The sequence below is a fragment of the Eurytemora carolleeae genome, unplaced genomic scaffold, assembly GCF_000591075.1.
Source record: "Eurytemora carolleeae unplaced genomic scaffold, Eaff_2.0 scaffold283, whole genome shotgun sequence".
NCBI lineage: Eukaryota > Metazoa > Arthropoda > Copepoda > Calanoida > Temoridae > Eurytemora > Eurytemora carolleeae.
The window spans coordinates 6,905-19,898 of NW_019396323.1; the positions used below are offsets into that span (position 1 = coordinate 6,905).

General features: G+C 31.0%; 1 protein-coding gene across 1 annotated transcript in view; it reads right to left on the minus strand.

The window, feature by feature from the left end:
• Positions 1-2,922: 2,922 nt before the first annotated feature.
• LOC111700938 (protein phosphatase 1 regulatory subunit 12B-like) overlaps positions 2,923-12,994 on the minus strand; it is a 52,228-nt gene continuing 42,156 nt past the window's right edge. The window contains 6 exon segments of the mRNA XM_023472021.1: positions 2,923-3,011; positions 5,211-5,346; positions 6,681-6,770; positions 8,382-8,486; positions 11,183-11,212; positions 11,787-11,864. Coding sequence (XP_023327789.1) covers positions 5,212-5,346; positions 6,681-6,770; positions 8,382-8,486; positions 11,183-11,212; positions 11,787-11,864 — 438 coding nt within the window. The 3' untranslated portion in view covers positions 2,923-3,011; position 5,211.

Sequence of the window (12,994 nt, forward strand, 5' to 3'; positions counted from 1 at the left end):
CGCAAAGAAACAATTATTTGAAGGTTGATATTTGTTCTTCAGTATCGAATTCATACTTACAGGTTGTCCCATTAAACATGGAGATTACGTGACGACTTCTATAACATCTTAATTCCTCACACGACATTAATTCGTTTACACAATTTTAGAATGTCACTAGAACACATTTAAACCGAACACTACTGGTGGCGAGCTTTCTAAAATGTGGTCTGCTATTTTTTACACCATCAAAATTTACAAAAATCTTGAGAAATTTGTCCAGATTCCCATATATTACAAACCATCCAAATTGTGTAAATTTCAAATTTTTCTTTTGGATTTTTGAAGATACTAAGATGGAAGATAACTTTAAGAAAAGCTCATAAGAAGAACAATAATATTTTACATTATTATTATTTGTCAATTTTCGGAAATAAAAGACAATCTTTAAGTAGTCTCTTAATTCCCATGTTTATTTGTACACCCTGTATCCCACAATTCCCATGTTTATTTGGACATCCTGTATCCCACAATTCCCATGTTTATTTGGACATCCTGTATCCCACAATTTCCATGTTTATTTGTACACCCTGTATCCCACAATTCCCATGTTTATTTGGACATCCTGTATCCCACAATTTCCATGTTTATTTGTACACCCTATATCCCACAATTTCCATGTTTATTTGTACACCCTGTATCCCACAACTTCCATGTTTATTTGTACACCTTTATCCCACAATTCCCACGTTTATCTGGACACCCTGTATCCCAAAATTCCCATGTTTATTTGTACACCCTGTACCCCACAATTTCCATGTTTATTTGTACGCCCTGTATCCCACAATTCCCATGTTTATTTGTACACCCTGTATCCCACAATTTCCATGTTTATTTGTACACCTTTATCCCACAACTCCCATATTCATCTGGACACCCTGTATCCCACAATTCCCATGTTTATTTGGACACCTTGTATCCCACAATTCCCGTGTTTATTTGGACACCATGTATTCACAAAATATTCAATATTTAAATCAAGCTAACAATTTATTCGCTTAAACAGTTGAAGGATTAGTAAGTAACATTGTATGTTAGAAAAAACGACCCAAAAAATACGAAATTTTTTGCGACACACACACTACAATTATCACAGGGAAATGTAGTGTAAATATCTAGATTGAAAGCGAAGTAAAAATACTTGATCAAAGAAAACATGTCGTCTGGACAAAAAAGATGAAATGTGGTTGAGAACAAACAATTTAAATAAATATCAAATAGATGATTTCTTGAAATACAATCAGAAAAATTTACAATGCGTCCAGCATTTTTTAACAGGAAGCTAAAAAAAAATAATTTCTTGTGTAAAATTTGTAAAAAAAAACTGAGAAGCAAGAACTTGGAAAGGGTTTAGGGTGGTCGGGGTTGCAAAAATAAAATCGGGATAAAAAGATAGATAGATAGAAAGATTGTAAGTTTGTAGGGAAATATTCTAAAATGTAATCCATAGTCTGAGTCAGTATACTTCATAGAAACCATGCCAAAGCTTGAGTAAAAATATTTAAAGATTAATTCGGGAGAAAACACGAAAAAAAGACATTTTGTCGATATTAATAACATCTTAACATTTACATGAAACATGGCAGTTTGATAGTTGTACAGTTGAACTTATGTACTGATCGTACATGTAGAGATGCACGATGTACAGTAAAGGATTAAGAGGTGTACAGTTGTACAGTGAGAAAGATGTATGGTTGTACACTGTACAGTTACACAAAAGTACGTTCATTAAAATCTTCTAACTTCATGATGTTTGTTTTTAAAAAAGCTTCGATATCTCTTTAGGACTGTTCTTACTTCAAATAAATTTAAAGAATTATGCACAAGTCAACAGTAGCTTATGCTCTTTAAGCAGTGGCTTATTAAGCTACATAAGCTATAGGCAAGAAAAGCAGCTTGAGCGAAATAAGCAGTTCATTGATTTTATGAGCTACATGAGCCAAATAAGCAGTCCATTCGCTTAAGGAGCCACATAAGCTTAGTCCTGCAAAAGCTGTTTAAGCTAAATAAGCAGCTCAAACGGTAAATGAGCTACATAAGCGAAATTATGTTAGAGCTACGCAATTAATTTACCAGCTGCATGGGCTTAGCAGATCATAGAAGCTACATGGGATACTTAAGGTATGCTCACTGCTCAGAAGCTGCAACAAATGTATGCACTTCAAAAACTGAATAAACCACAAGCTTCTTTTTAAATTTAGGACAACTCCGAGCGATCAAAGAGCTTTCTTTGAAGTAAGAAGGGTTAAATCAAGTAAGCAACTAAATTTTCATGTATTATGATCGTACGGCGTACAGTATACAGTGTACAGTGTACAGCGTACAATGTAAAGGGTGGTGGTAGAGAGAATTCAGACGGATACATAAATAATGCGGTTATTAAGTACATATTTCCTACTAGATTATTATGTTGCGGGACAAAAATGCAACAGTGGCACAGTAGGGGTTCTTTAACAGTAAAACAATTATTATACAGGAATTCTTATCAAGAAAAAACATGAATACAAAAATCAGAACTTTAGAAGAGAATAAAATTTGGAAAATTCAAATTTAGTGTGCATTCAATGATAAAAGTTTAAAACAAAATTCATTTTATTATCCTTTAATGAGAAAAATACTATTATTATTTTACATAAACCCGAAAAATGCAGAATATGAACTATTTAAGGGTATCTTGGTCTTATTACATTTCAAAAATATATAATCAAATATAAAATGTAGGAATTTCAATGGACTGATTATTTAAAAATATCAACATTTCAAATGTTAAAATTATTTAATAAATAATAATAATAATAATATATATCTTCAGACAAGAATTTTTAGAAAAAATATTGAAGAAACTGTTTAGGGGTATAAACCCTGCCCTGGTTTGACAAGTCCTCCTATTTGGAAAGCTTTGAAATAACTCGAATGAGAGCTCCGTTCTCATCCCGCAGCCTTTGATTATCCGCCTTCAGTTGGTCCAGAGTCTAGAAAACAAAATATAATTAATTTTATTCAAATCCAAATATTAATTTACAATTCAAATTAAATTCAGACTATAGAAAATTTCTTAAGTTTTGTATAAAACGAGCATTAGGACCTTAAACATACGATGGGAAAAGCACGAGGATTCTCTGAGGGGGAAATGGTCGAAATTTTCTTTATGATGTATCTATAGAATTTGAGTTAAGAAAGTTTAAAGGAATGCATGGAAGGATGACGATAAAAGGATCAAAATATCAAGGTAAAAATTAGAGAAAATCTATCTGAAAAGGTTGGAACCATTAGGTTAAAATTAAGAAACCCCAAAGTTTAAGTTTAAATTATAGAAACAAAAAATGTTCAAAGAAAAAATTAAAAGGAAAGAACCCAAGGTTTGAAGAGTAGAACCCCTAGGTTAAAAGTACAGAACCCCTATGTTAAAAGTATAGAACCCCAAGGTTGATAGTATAGAACCCCTAGGTTAAAAGTATAGAACCTCTAGGTTAAAAGTATAGAACCCCAAGGTTAAAAGTATAGAACCCCTAGGTTAAAAGTATAGAACCCCTAGGTTAATAGTATAGAACCCCTAGGTTAATAGTATAGAACCCCTAGGTTAAAAGTATAGAACCCCTAGGTTAATAGTATAGAACCCCTAGGTTAATAGTATAGAACCCCTAGGTTAATAGTATAGAACCCCTAGGTTCCCCTAGGTTAATAGTATAGAACCCCTAGGTTAAAAGTATAGAACCCCTAAGTTAAAAGCATAGAACCCCTAGGTTAAAAGCATAGAACCCCTAGATTAAAAGTATAGAACCCCTAGGTTAAAAGGTGGTAGGAATTTCAAAGTATAAAATGCCCAAATTAAAAGCAAAGTGTAGAAATCAAAGAGAAATATCTAAGCTCTAAAGTTCCACATGAACAAACTATGATTGTATTATAGTACCAAAGTAAAACAATGCTGTTTCACACACTCACACAGGTAACACCAATATAATTGAATAATAATGTATATAAAAAAATATTATAAAGATTAACTCTATTACTCAAAAACACCTATATAGAAAAAACATCTTGCGAAACAAAAAGTACATTTTCGCAGCAAAAAAAACTTGATTATTAACAAAAACCACAGGTTCATTAAGTACACCCACTGGCTAGTTGTACTTGGAAGGACGAGAACAGACTATTCTGATCATGCTCTGATCCGTGATCGTTTTTTTTATAACAGAAAAAATTCTGTTAACAGATGGTTGTTATTGGTTAGAAAATGAGCAGGATTTTTAAGATGTTGAATCATTGAATTATGTCTAGGGTTTCCAGCGACGTGGAATAATCGCGATATTTTTTTGTCTCGCCGAAATTTTCAATTTTTTCGCATTTCTTTCGTAAAAAAAAGATGCAAAAAATTTCGTGAAAACAAACTAAAAATGCGAAATTCTGGATTAGTGGAGTTAGTAAAAAATAGGATACACACAGAGAGCTTTATTAGAACAACTCAAGGGTTTCAAAATCCCTCTTATTACTCAAATAGTACTCTTTGGAAAAGGACAAATCAACTAATAAGGTTGACCCGATCAGAAAGTAATGCTAAAACTCGAATATACCAATCTCCCTCTTGCTATTTCTTTTTTCCTTAAAGAGAAAGAGAAAAGGGGGTTTAACACAGAATGGGGTTCTAAAAACCTTGAATATCAACACAAAAACTATCTTAATTCAAAATTTTTAACTTCCAAAGCTTAAAATGCAAAAAGATCATCATAATTTCGTAAATTTACATATTTTATCAGAACTTAACATTAACATTCAATCTAAGTTATTTTAATTTTTTTCTCCTAAAATAGCCACTTTCTTTATCACCCCTTAGGAAGGGAATTATAAATTAACAAGATTATTTATAATGAAGTTATCAAATAACTAAAGTAATTCCTTAGAAAATCTCAGTCAAACTCTGATGAAAGAATTCTACACAAAACCTTGAAAAATTCCAAAAAATAAAAGTATTTAAAGAATCTTAGTTTGACAATCTCCCTTCAAGATTAATTTTGACCAAATTCCTATTGACAAGATTGTTGCAAGAACAAATTTAAATTAATTGAAATTTTCCCTAAATTTATCTATCATAGAAGATTAAGATCTAATATTGAAATTAAGGTTTAAATTTAACTGATCGGGTCAACCATTTTGGATTTAACACGCGGACAAACCCTATTTTCTGGTCTGGGGGGCCGGAAGACTAGAACCGGTTTTGGTAGCAGCTGCTGTTAGCTTAGACACAACACGTGTCAGCGCCCGATTTTCAGACTTAAGCTTTTCATTCTCCGCTTTTAGTTTCTGCAGTTGCTAGGTAAAAAAAGAAAATTTAAGTTTAAAAAACTAAATGCACGGTTTATACAGGTACTTAAATCGTTACAAATTACTAGGCAGTCATTTAACTGGAAAAGAATATGCAAATTTAGACTTATGAAGATAAACCTTTTTTGAAGAAATGTAATTTACACTTTTTAGAATATCTATGTACGTTACTACTTTCACATGTACAGTTTACATAATATTACTCTTGTACTATTATGTAAACAATTCACAAAGAATGGAATTATTATTTACCGATTTTCAAGTTCTGGTCGAAATATCTATTTAACAATAATAATTCCCATTTTGTTGCAAAATATTTACTCAAAGAATGATAAATTGGTTGCATTAGCATTCTACAAAAAGTTGTAGCCTAGCTTTAGTGAAGGCCGCTCATGTTCGTTTTAAAACATTAAAGTTATTTTTTTTTTGTTTTTAGAAGGACCCACTAATAAGCTCAAAGACATTTTCTGAGAATTTTAAGTTTATTGAGTTACAAAAAAAAGATATTATTATATTCTGCTAAGTTTTTACTTCATCAAATCGTGAAAATATGATATTTTAAAAGCCTTGCCGTTTTCGAGTAGAAAAGAAGTAATGATGAAAAACATGAGAAAAATGAATAATGCTACGTCTTTGTTATCACTTTTTTATGCACAGGGTTACCCACTTAGAATAAAAGAAATGAGACTGACTATAATCCGTACAGTCGTCTATTGTGTATAATTCTAACCTGGACTTTCTTTCAACCATGAGAAAAGAAAATTACTCAAAAAAAATCCCAAACACCAAACCGACAATATTCTTTCTTTCTATATCCTAATGGACATGTCAAATCCACATCTTTCTTCTTGAAATTTAACAAACTTGGTGGCTTGCTATAGCTTCCTTACAAAAGAACCCGTAAGTTGCTTTTGTTATATAGCCTGACGAGCGCAAGTAACCCAATTTGACAAAAAAAATAAATAGTAAAACTAATAAATAGATAAACAGTTGTGCAATCATCAATGTTACAAAGTAAAAAGAACCTAAAATAACTAAACTTTTCTTCAGAAAATATTCATCAATATGAGAACCTTTTCTTGTCATAAATAAAATATGCACCAAAAACACACAAATGAGGATTGCAGATTAAAGAATACAGTGTACAGCGTACATTTAGTGTACTCAATAACCCCTGGCAAAAATCCTTGATAGTTACCTGATCCGTTAAATTCTCAGATAGAGCGAGAAGCTTGAAAATATAATAGGCTTTTATTTCAAGAAAAGAAATATATATATTTTTGCTTCAATGAAACAAAATAGAAAGTCTAGAGGGGCTCTACCTTCAATTCTTCTTCCATTTCTCCAAGTTTTTTCTCCAACAATTTCTTCTCTCTCTTTTCAGCGTCAGATACAGCATTCTTAGTAGAGGCCTAGAAAACGAAAAAAACGATTTAAAAATCGAAATGAAATTTTAGAACTGTTCTAATGAAACAGGCTGATATAAATAATACATGAACTCAGAAGAAAAACGTTCATCTCCCTGAAGCAACAATGATTGTTCATTTTTAGGAGCAAATTAAGTTTTTACTTCACTTGTTTGCTTTCTTTTTTTACTTAATATCATAGTTTCATTGAAAAAATAGAAAGATTTTTTTTAAAAATATGATCTAAGTAATGCATGAACTCAGAAGCAAAATAATTGTCGCAAGGGACAAATTAAGTTTTCACTGAGCTATCTTCCTTTCTTTTATACTTCATGTTAAGTTTCTTGGAAACAAAATAGAAAGTTTTTAAGCAATCTGATCTAAGTTATGCATGAAGCAAAATAATTAAGTTTTTACTGTGCCATCTTGTACTTTGTATATATTTTTGCTTCAATGAAACAAAATAGAAAGTTTTTAAGCAATCTGATCTAAGTTATGCATGAAGCAAAATAATTAAGTTTTTACTGTGCCATCTTGTACTTTGTATATATTTTTGCTTCAATGAAACAAAATAGAAAGTTTTTAAGCAATCTGATCTAAGTTATGCATGAAGCAAAATAATTAAGTTTTTACTGTGCCANCTTTCGGTGATTTCTTCGATATTAAACCGTTAATTTGCAACCGTTATTGACTATTTTAAAATTTTTTGTATTGCAATATTATTTTTAAGTAAAAAACGCAGCAGCCCCCCTTGGGCGGTTAGCTTACTGTACACTGTACATAATAAAAGCTTAAAAATCTGAAATCAACTGGAAATGAACGGAAATAGAAACACATAACATTTCCCTTGGTTTAAACACGAACGATGACTAATGAATTTTCGATTTTATATTGATGACAATAGCACTGATGTAAAAAGTCACTTAGCTAGAATAATTTTTAAAACTCTTAATCCTGATATTAAACCTTCATTCATGACGTGTAACCAAACAATTAATGTATACTGTAGTTTCCAAGGGGTGATTGTAAATATATTCCTCCAGAAAACAATTGCAGTGCACATTATTTTATAAAAGTTCCTGTTATATTCCTTGCTTGTCACAAAAGCCACTAAAACCCAATATCTCTAGGAGTTATTAAGTTAGAAAGAAGGTAAACCACACTTTGGAAAGTTTATAAGCCAAACTACTTTTCTTCAGTGAGGGGGGGGGGGGGAAGATTGGGGAAATTAGAAACTGGCAAGTTGCCCCTATTTTGACACCATGCATAAACCATGCATGCGCTTAAAAACAGTAATTTCCCCAAAACAATTGTTAAAAATGTTGCGCTTCGCAAAAATAAGTTTAACATACCATTTTACAATTATGCTTTTAGTCCCTTTAACTAATGAAAATCGAAGACGATATTATGCTCCAGTGTACTTTGTGATGTTGTGGAACTCTCTTATAGAGGTTTAACTATCGTCCTCCACAATATAATAATTCAAAGCTATAGAACCTGACAGTGTATTTTGGCTTAATAACGAAATTATAGGGAAATAACGAACCAAACAATACTGCACTCTCAGATCAACTACTATGTATAGCCGGTCACTCCCTTTAATGCACATGAGAATACCTGAATAGCAGTTTCCAGCTGATGTTTAGAAGAATCTAGATCTTGTCTGATACTTGACATCTCCATCCTCAACCGAGTATTCTCAGCTTGAGACTCCTCCCACAACTAAATAATCAATCAATCAATCAATCAATCAGACTTTTAGGCCACCCTCTATGACAACTTAAAAATCTCATCATGACTTACAATAACTTAGATATTAAAGGGATTCTTCTATTTTTTCAAACTAAAGATGCTTTTACAGTTTATGGAACTCGGATCACCCAAAAACCGAATTTTCTGGGATTTTAACGACACCCGATCGTTCTTTCCCCTAATGATATCTTTGAGCAGTAAGTTTGGCTTAGTTGAAGATGTTTTTTTTTAATATGTATAAAACTTTTGCTTTTGAACTTTCTAATTCGATTGTATTGAGACAGGAGCACTATTGCAATGCCCTTATGTCAGATTAGTTGTAAAATAAGTTCTAATTGCAGAATTAATCTTGTTAAGTATTTTAGCAGAGCAAATTATATACATTATATATTTTCTTCACTTTGCCACTCAGATACAAACAAAACAGACTAGAACATTAAATTTTAAAAGAGTGTTTATTGATCTTCAAAATCTATGAGAACTCTAATAATAAAATCTTGATTTTCCATGCACATTGCATTAATGTAATTAATGCATACAAAGCGTAAGATTAGATTATAAGGAAGGTGTAAAGGAACTGCAAGCGTAATTTTAAGATTCACAACGGTACCCTTAAAGCTTTGTCTGATCTCGTACGAGGGCTGCTAGAGAGTCGGAAAACCCGTCAGTCGCAGGGTGCAATTTAAACTGATCAAGTATGAATATAATGTCTACTGCAGGAAAACATATAGGATAAATAAAAATTAATCACTTTAAACCTAGAAAAACGACATTATCTTCAACATTATTGATCAAATAAAGGTTTAAGTATACAGTTGTGAATCGGACAAGACCATATTTCCTTTAAGTCTCCTTACAGTCTCCTTTATGTGAAATATTGCATGCAAAATATTTATACATGGAGATTTTAAAATAATAAATATCTAAATTACCGAATATTAAAAATGTTAAAAAGTTTAAATCAAGTCATGAAATAAAGAACAGAGGGGGGTTGGGATTATATACAGACAGCCATTGCGTTTTTTTTGCGTGGTTAGGAACAAAAGAAAAATCAAGTCATAAAATAAAGTAAAGAGAGGGTTCACAATAAGGGGGGGGGGGGTTAGGCACATATACACAAAGCCTTTGTGTTGTTTTTCGGGGTTAGAAACAAAAATTATCTCCATCATTTTTGCTTTGACAAAGGGTTATATAATATGTATAAATGAAGGGTCACTTGAAATTGCGTGTACAGTCCCTTTTATGACAGTTAAGACAATAAAAAAGTAAGACAATGTTTTCAATTACAAACATAAACAAGAAACTAAGTCATAAAACAGTCTAGCTACAGTTAAAACAAGAATTCGTGACTTTTTTGTAGCAACATGAATTAAATTACCACAATTCTAATTAACTACCGTTTATTCCCCCCATCCTTCCTGATTTATAAATCCAATCTAGTTACAATACATGTATTATTTATAATATATTCTTTACTTCACGGGAGACAGGAACAAACATGCTATTTGTGAATGGAGGGGGGTCCTATTTCTAAAAAGTATCCGAAGTGAAGGGGGTGTTTGCGTGAATGGAGGGGGGGGGGGTGCATAGATAGATGACCTCAACAAATTTTAATTTTATTCCTATTTCTAAAAAGTATCCGAAGTGCACGCAGGGTTTTAAATGTTTCCGGAAGTATTTCCTTTCCTAACATGATTTAAAAAGAGATGATTTTTCATCAGATTTTTGTCTGTAGTACTAAGCTCAAAAGTGAATATATCAAGTTGGAAATTCTTTTAATTTTAAATTTTGTGCCTAAATGAAAAATTTTGATGAACGATTTTCCTGTGATCATTTTCGTATTAATTAGATGATTTTGAAGTAATTTTATGATTAAATCTAAAGCGAATATAAGTAAATCTTTATCTGTATGCATTGCAAGTATTAGGGGTCCATTAAAAAACTAATCAATTTAAATAGGAGTTTAAATAAAAATAATGTCTAAGAAAACCAAGTTTACCCGATTACACACAATTGAACTATTTTTTGTCTAACATTGATAAAACTTCACTTTGGACTAGTTGGATTTAAATCTACAAAAAATCCATCACTGTTAAAAATGCATTTATATTGGTGATTAACGGGAACCATTTTTAACAGTGTTTGGGCGAACTGATGAATACTTTAATACGTCTGAGAAATGTATCCAACCCTTTGCGGGATCGGGACAACCTAGTGACCTCTACGCCAGAGCCCTGGATAAGGTCAAGGTCAAACCAATAAAGGGACGGGGCGCGTAAAAATGTGAAATGAGAGTTTACAAAAGAATTTAGTCTCTTTAACAATACTTTCATAAATCTATGGCCAATAGAGACACTTTTTTAAAAAGAAAACCCGAGCAAGCTTTAAAATCAGAATTTGCATTTAATACTAAATAAAGCAAGAAATAAAAGGGAAGCGGAAAGTTTCAATAATAAAAACTTTAAAAAAATAATTTCTGAGATAAATAATTTAAGTTGTAAAGAAGCATTTGAGCAATTCTGAATGCACAATATTGGTTTCCATAAAAGTAGTTTTTCTAAAAACCGCGAATATAAAGCGCTATCGGTCATTCCATTCTTATATTTAAAGGACCAACGGCTGCTAAATTTTTGTATAACGCGTGCAGTGGTCTTTATCCTCCTTACCTTAAGTAAATCATCGTTTACTAGAGCAAGCTAGACGAATTATAAATACATCATATCTTATTATTATTCGATATATATTCAGTTAGCAAAGGAAACTGAATAATTAATATTCAGAGCTTCCCTTCCCCCAACAAGAAAATATATTTTTACATAACAAAAATACTTAAGTAAAAAATAAAAGTATTTAAAAAGAAAATCTTACAATAAAAATGCTTTTGATAAATCGACAGAACGCACATTTAAAATACTAATGTTCCAAAATCAAAAAGAAAAGAAAAATTTACTTTAGTTTTTAAAAACATTTTAAAAATCACAATTTTCCCAAGAACATTAAGCTAGTCAATATAATATTACGAGCCTGCGTTCTCTTAAAAAAAAACACATTTGTGTTGATTTCCAAGGAAAATATTTGTATATTGTCATTAACCCGCTGCTTTTCCACAGTTGGACATATCATTAGTCTTACTTCTAGCTAAGTTATAATTAGAAAAATAATATCTAATTAGTCATGTGCACTTATACAACTACAACCCCCCCCCCCACCTTCCTCCAAAATTTAGGACATAGCGCATACTTGGTTTTCGGATTATGAAAGACAAATTACCTTTTTGTAATCAATATCTCCATTAACACTTTTGCTGGATTTGTCCGTAGTTGGCTGGCTCGAATTGGAGGGAATATTCTAGAAAAATATAAATATATAATATATTTAAGGAAATATTGTAGATTTCTTAAAGTAATACAAACAGATACAATACAGAAATATCAAAATAATCTGGAAATATACAAATCTATACAGATATAATACGAAAGAATACAATATTATATTAAAAATATAAATATACATATCACGAAATGTTGAAAATATGATACAATACAATATAAATTGTAATAAATGTACAACAATGATAAAGCACAGCTTTCAAAGTAATGAAAAAATTAAAGGCAGTTTCTGTAAGATTATTGTTTTCTTCTGGTCATTTTTGCTAATTCCTTAATCATTTAAATATCCTCCTTAAAAATAAAATTGATCTAGGGTAGCTTTAGTTACCTTCAGTCATATAATAATGTCATAATAGTTTTGGGCTTTGATTAGAAGACATATTTCATGTAACATCAACTTACTTTTCAGCAATTGCGTTTTACTTCAGTTATATTAATTGATAACAAGGCTTTAATCTAAGAAACAAATTATTCAACTAAGCTCTAAAACAAACTTTTATTTCAAGATAAATCCTTTTAGAAGGAATGCTATATACATTAGCGGGACCAAAGATGTAATTTTGAGTAACTCTATTTGTAGTTTTATATCCGATTCACAATGATACCCTTTGAACCTTTGTCTGATCAAGGATGAATGATATCTTATATACTTATTATATCTCTGAAAATTGATGATTCTAAATTTTGGGTCGGACGTAATAGTGACCAGCAGATTTATGCTGTTAAGACAATTAGGAAAATTTAAAGAATTTAACATTTTTCAAAATGGAAAAACAATCATGTCTTCCTCTATGATACACATAGGTTAAAAGTGTACTAATGTGAATTGGGTATGACACTCTTAAAAGTAAGGCCACTTGAAATCATGCTTGTAGATGTTTTTTTTTTTAGCTTAGGCGTATGTGGTTTTAATGAACAGATATAAACTAATTAAAAGTTTAAAAATAAAGCTGGGAAAAAATGTAATTTTACAATAAATAAAAGTGAACCAATATATTTTTGGTAAAAAACATCCAAAGAGAACGAAAAAATTTTAACAAAGAAAAAAGAAAATAAATTTTAGAATAGATAAGCTTGCCTTTGCTAGAA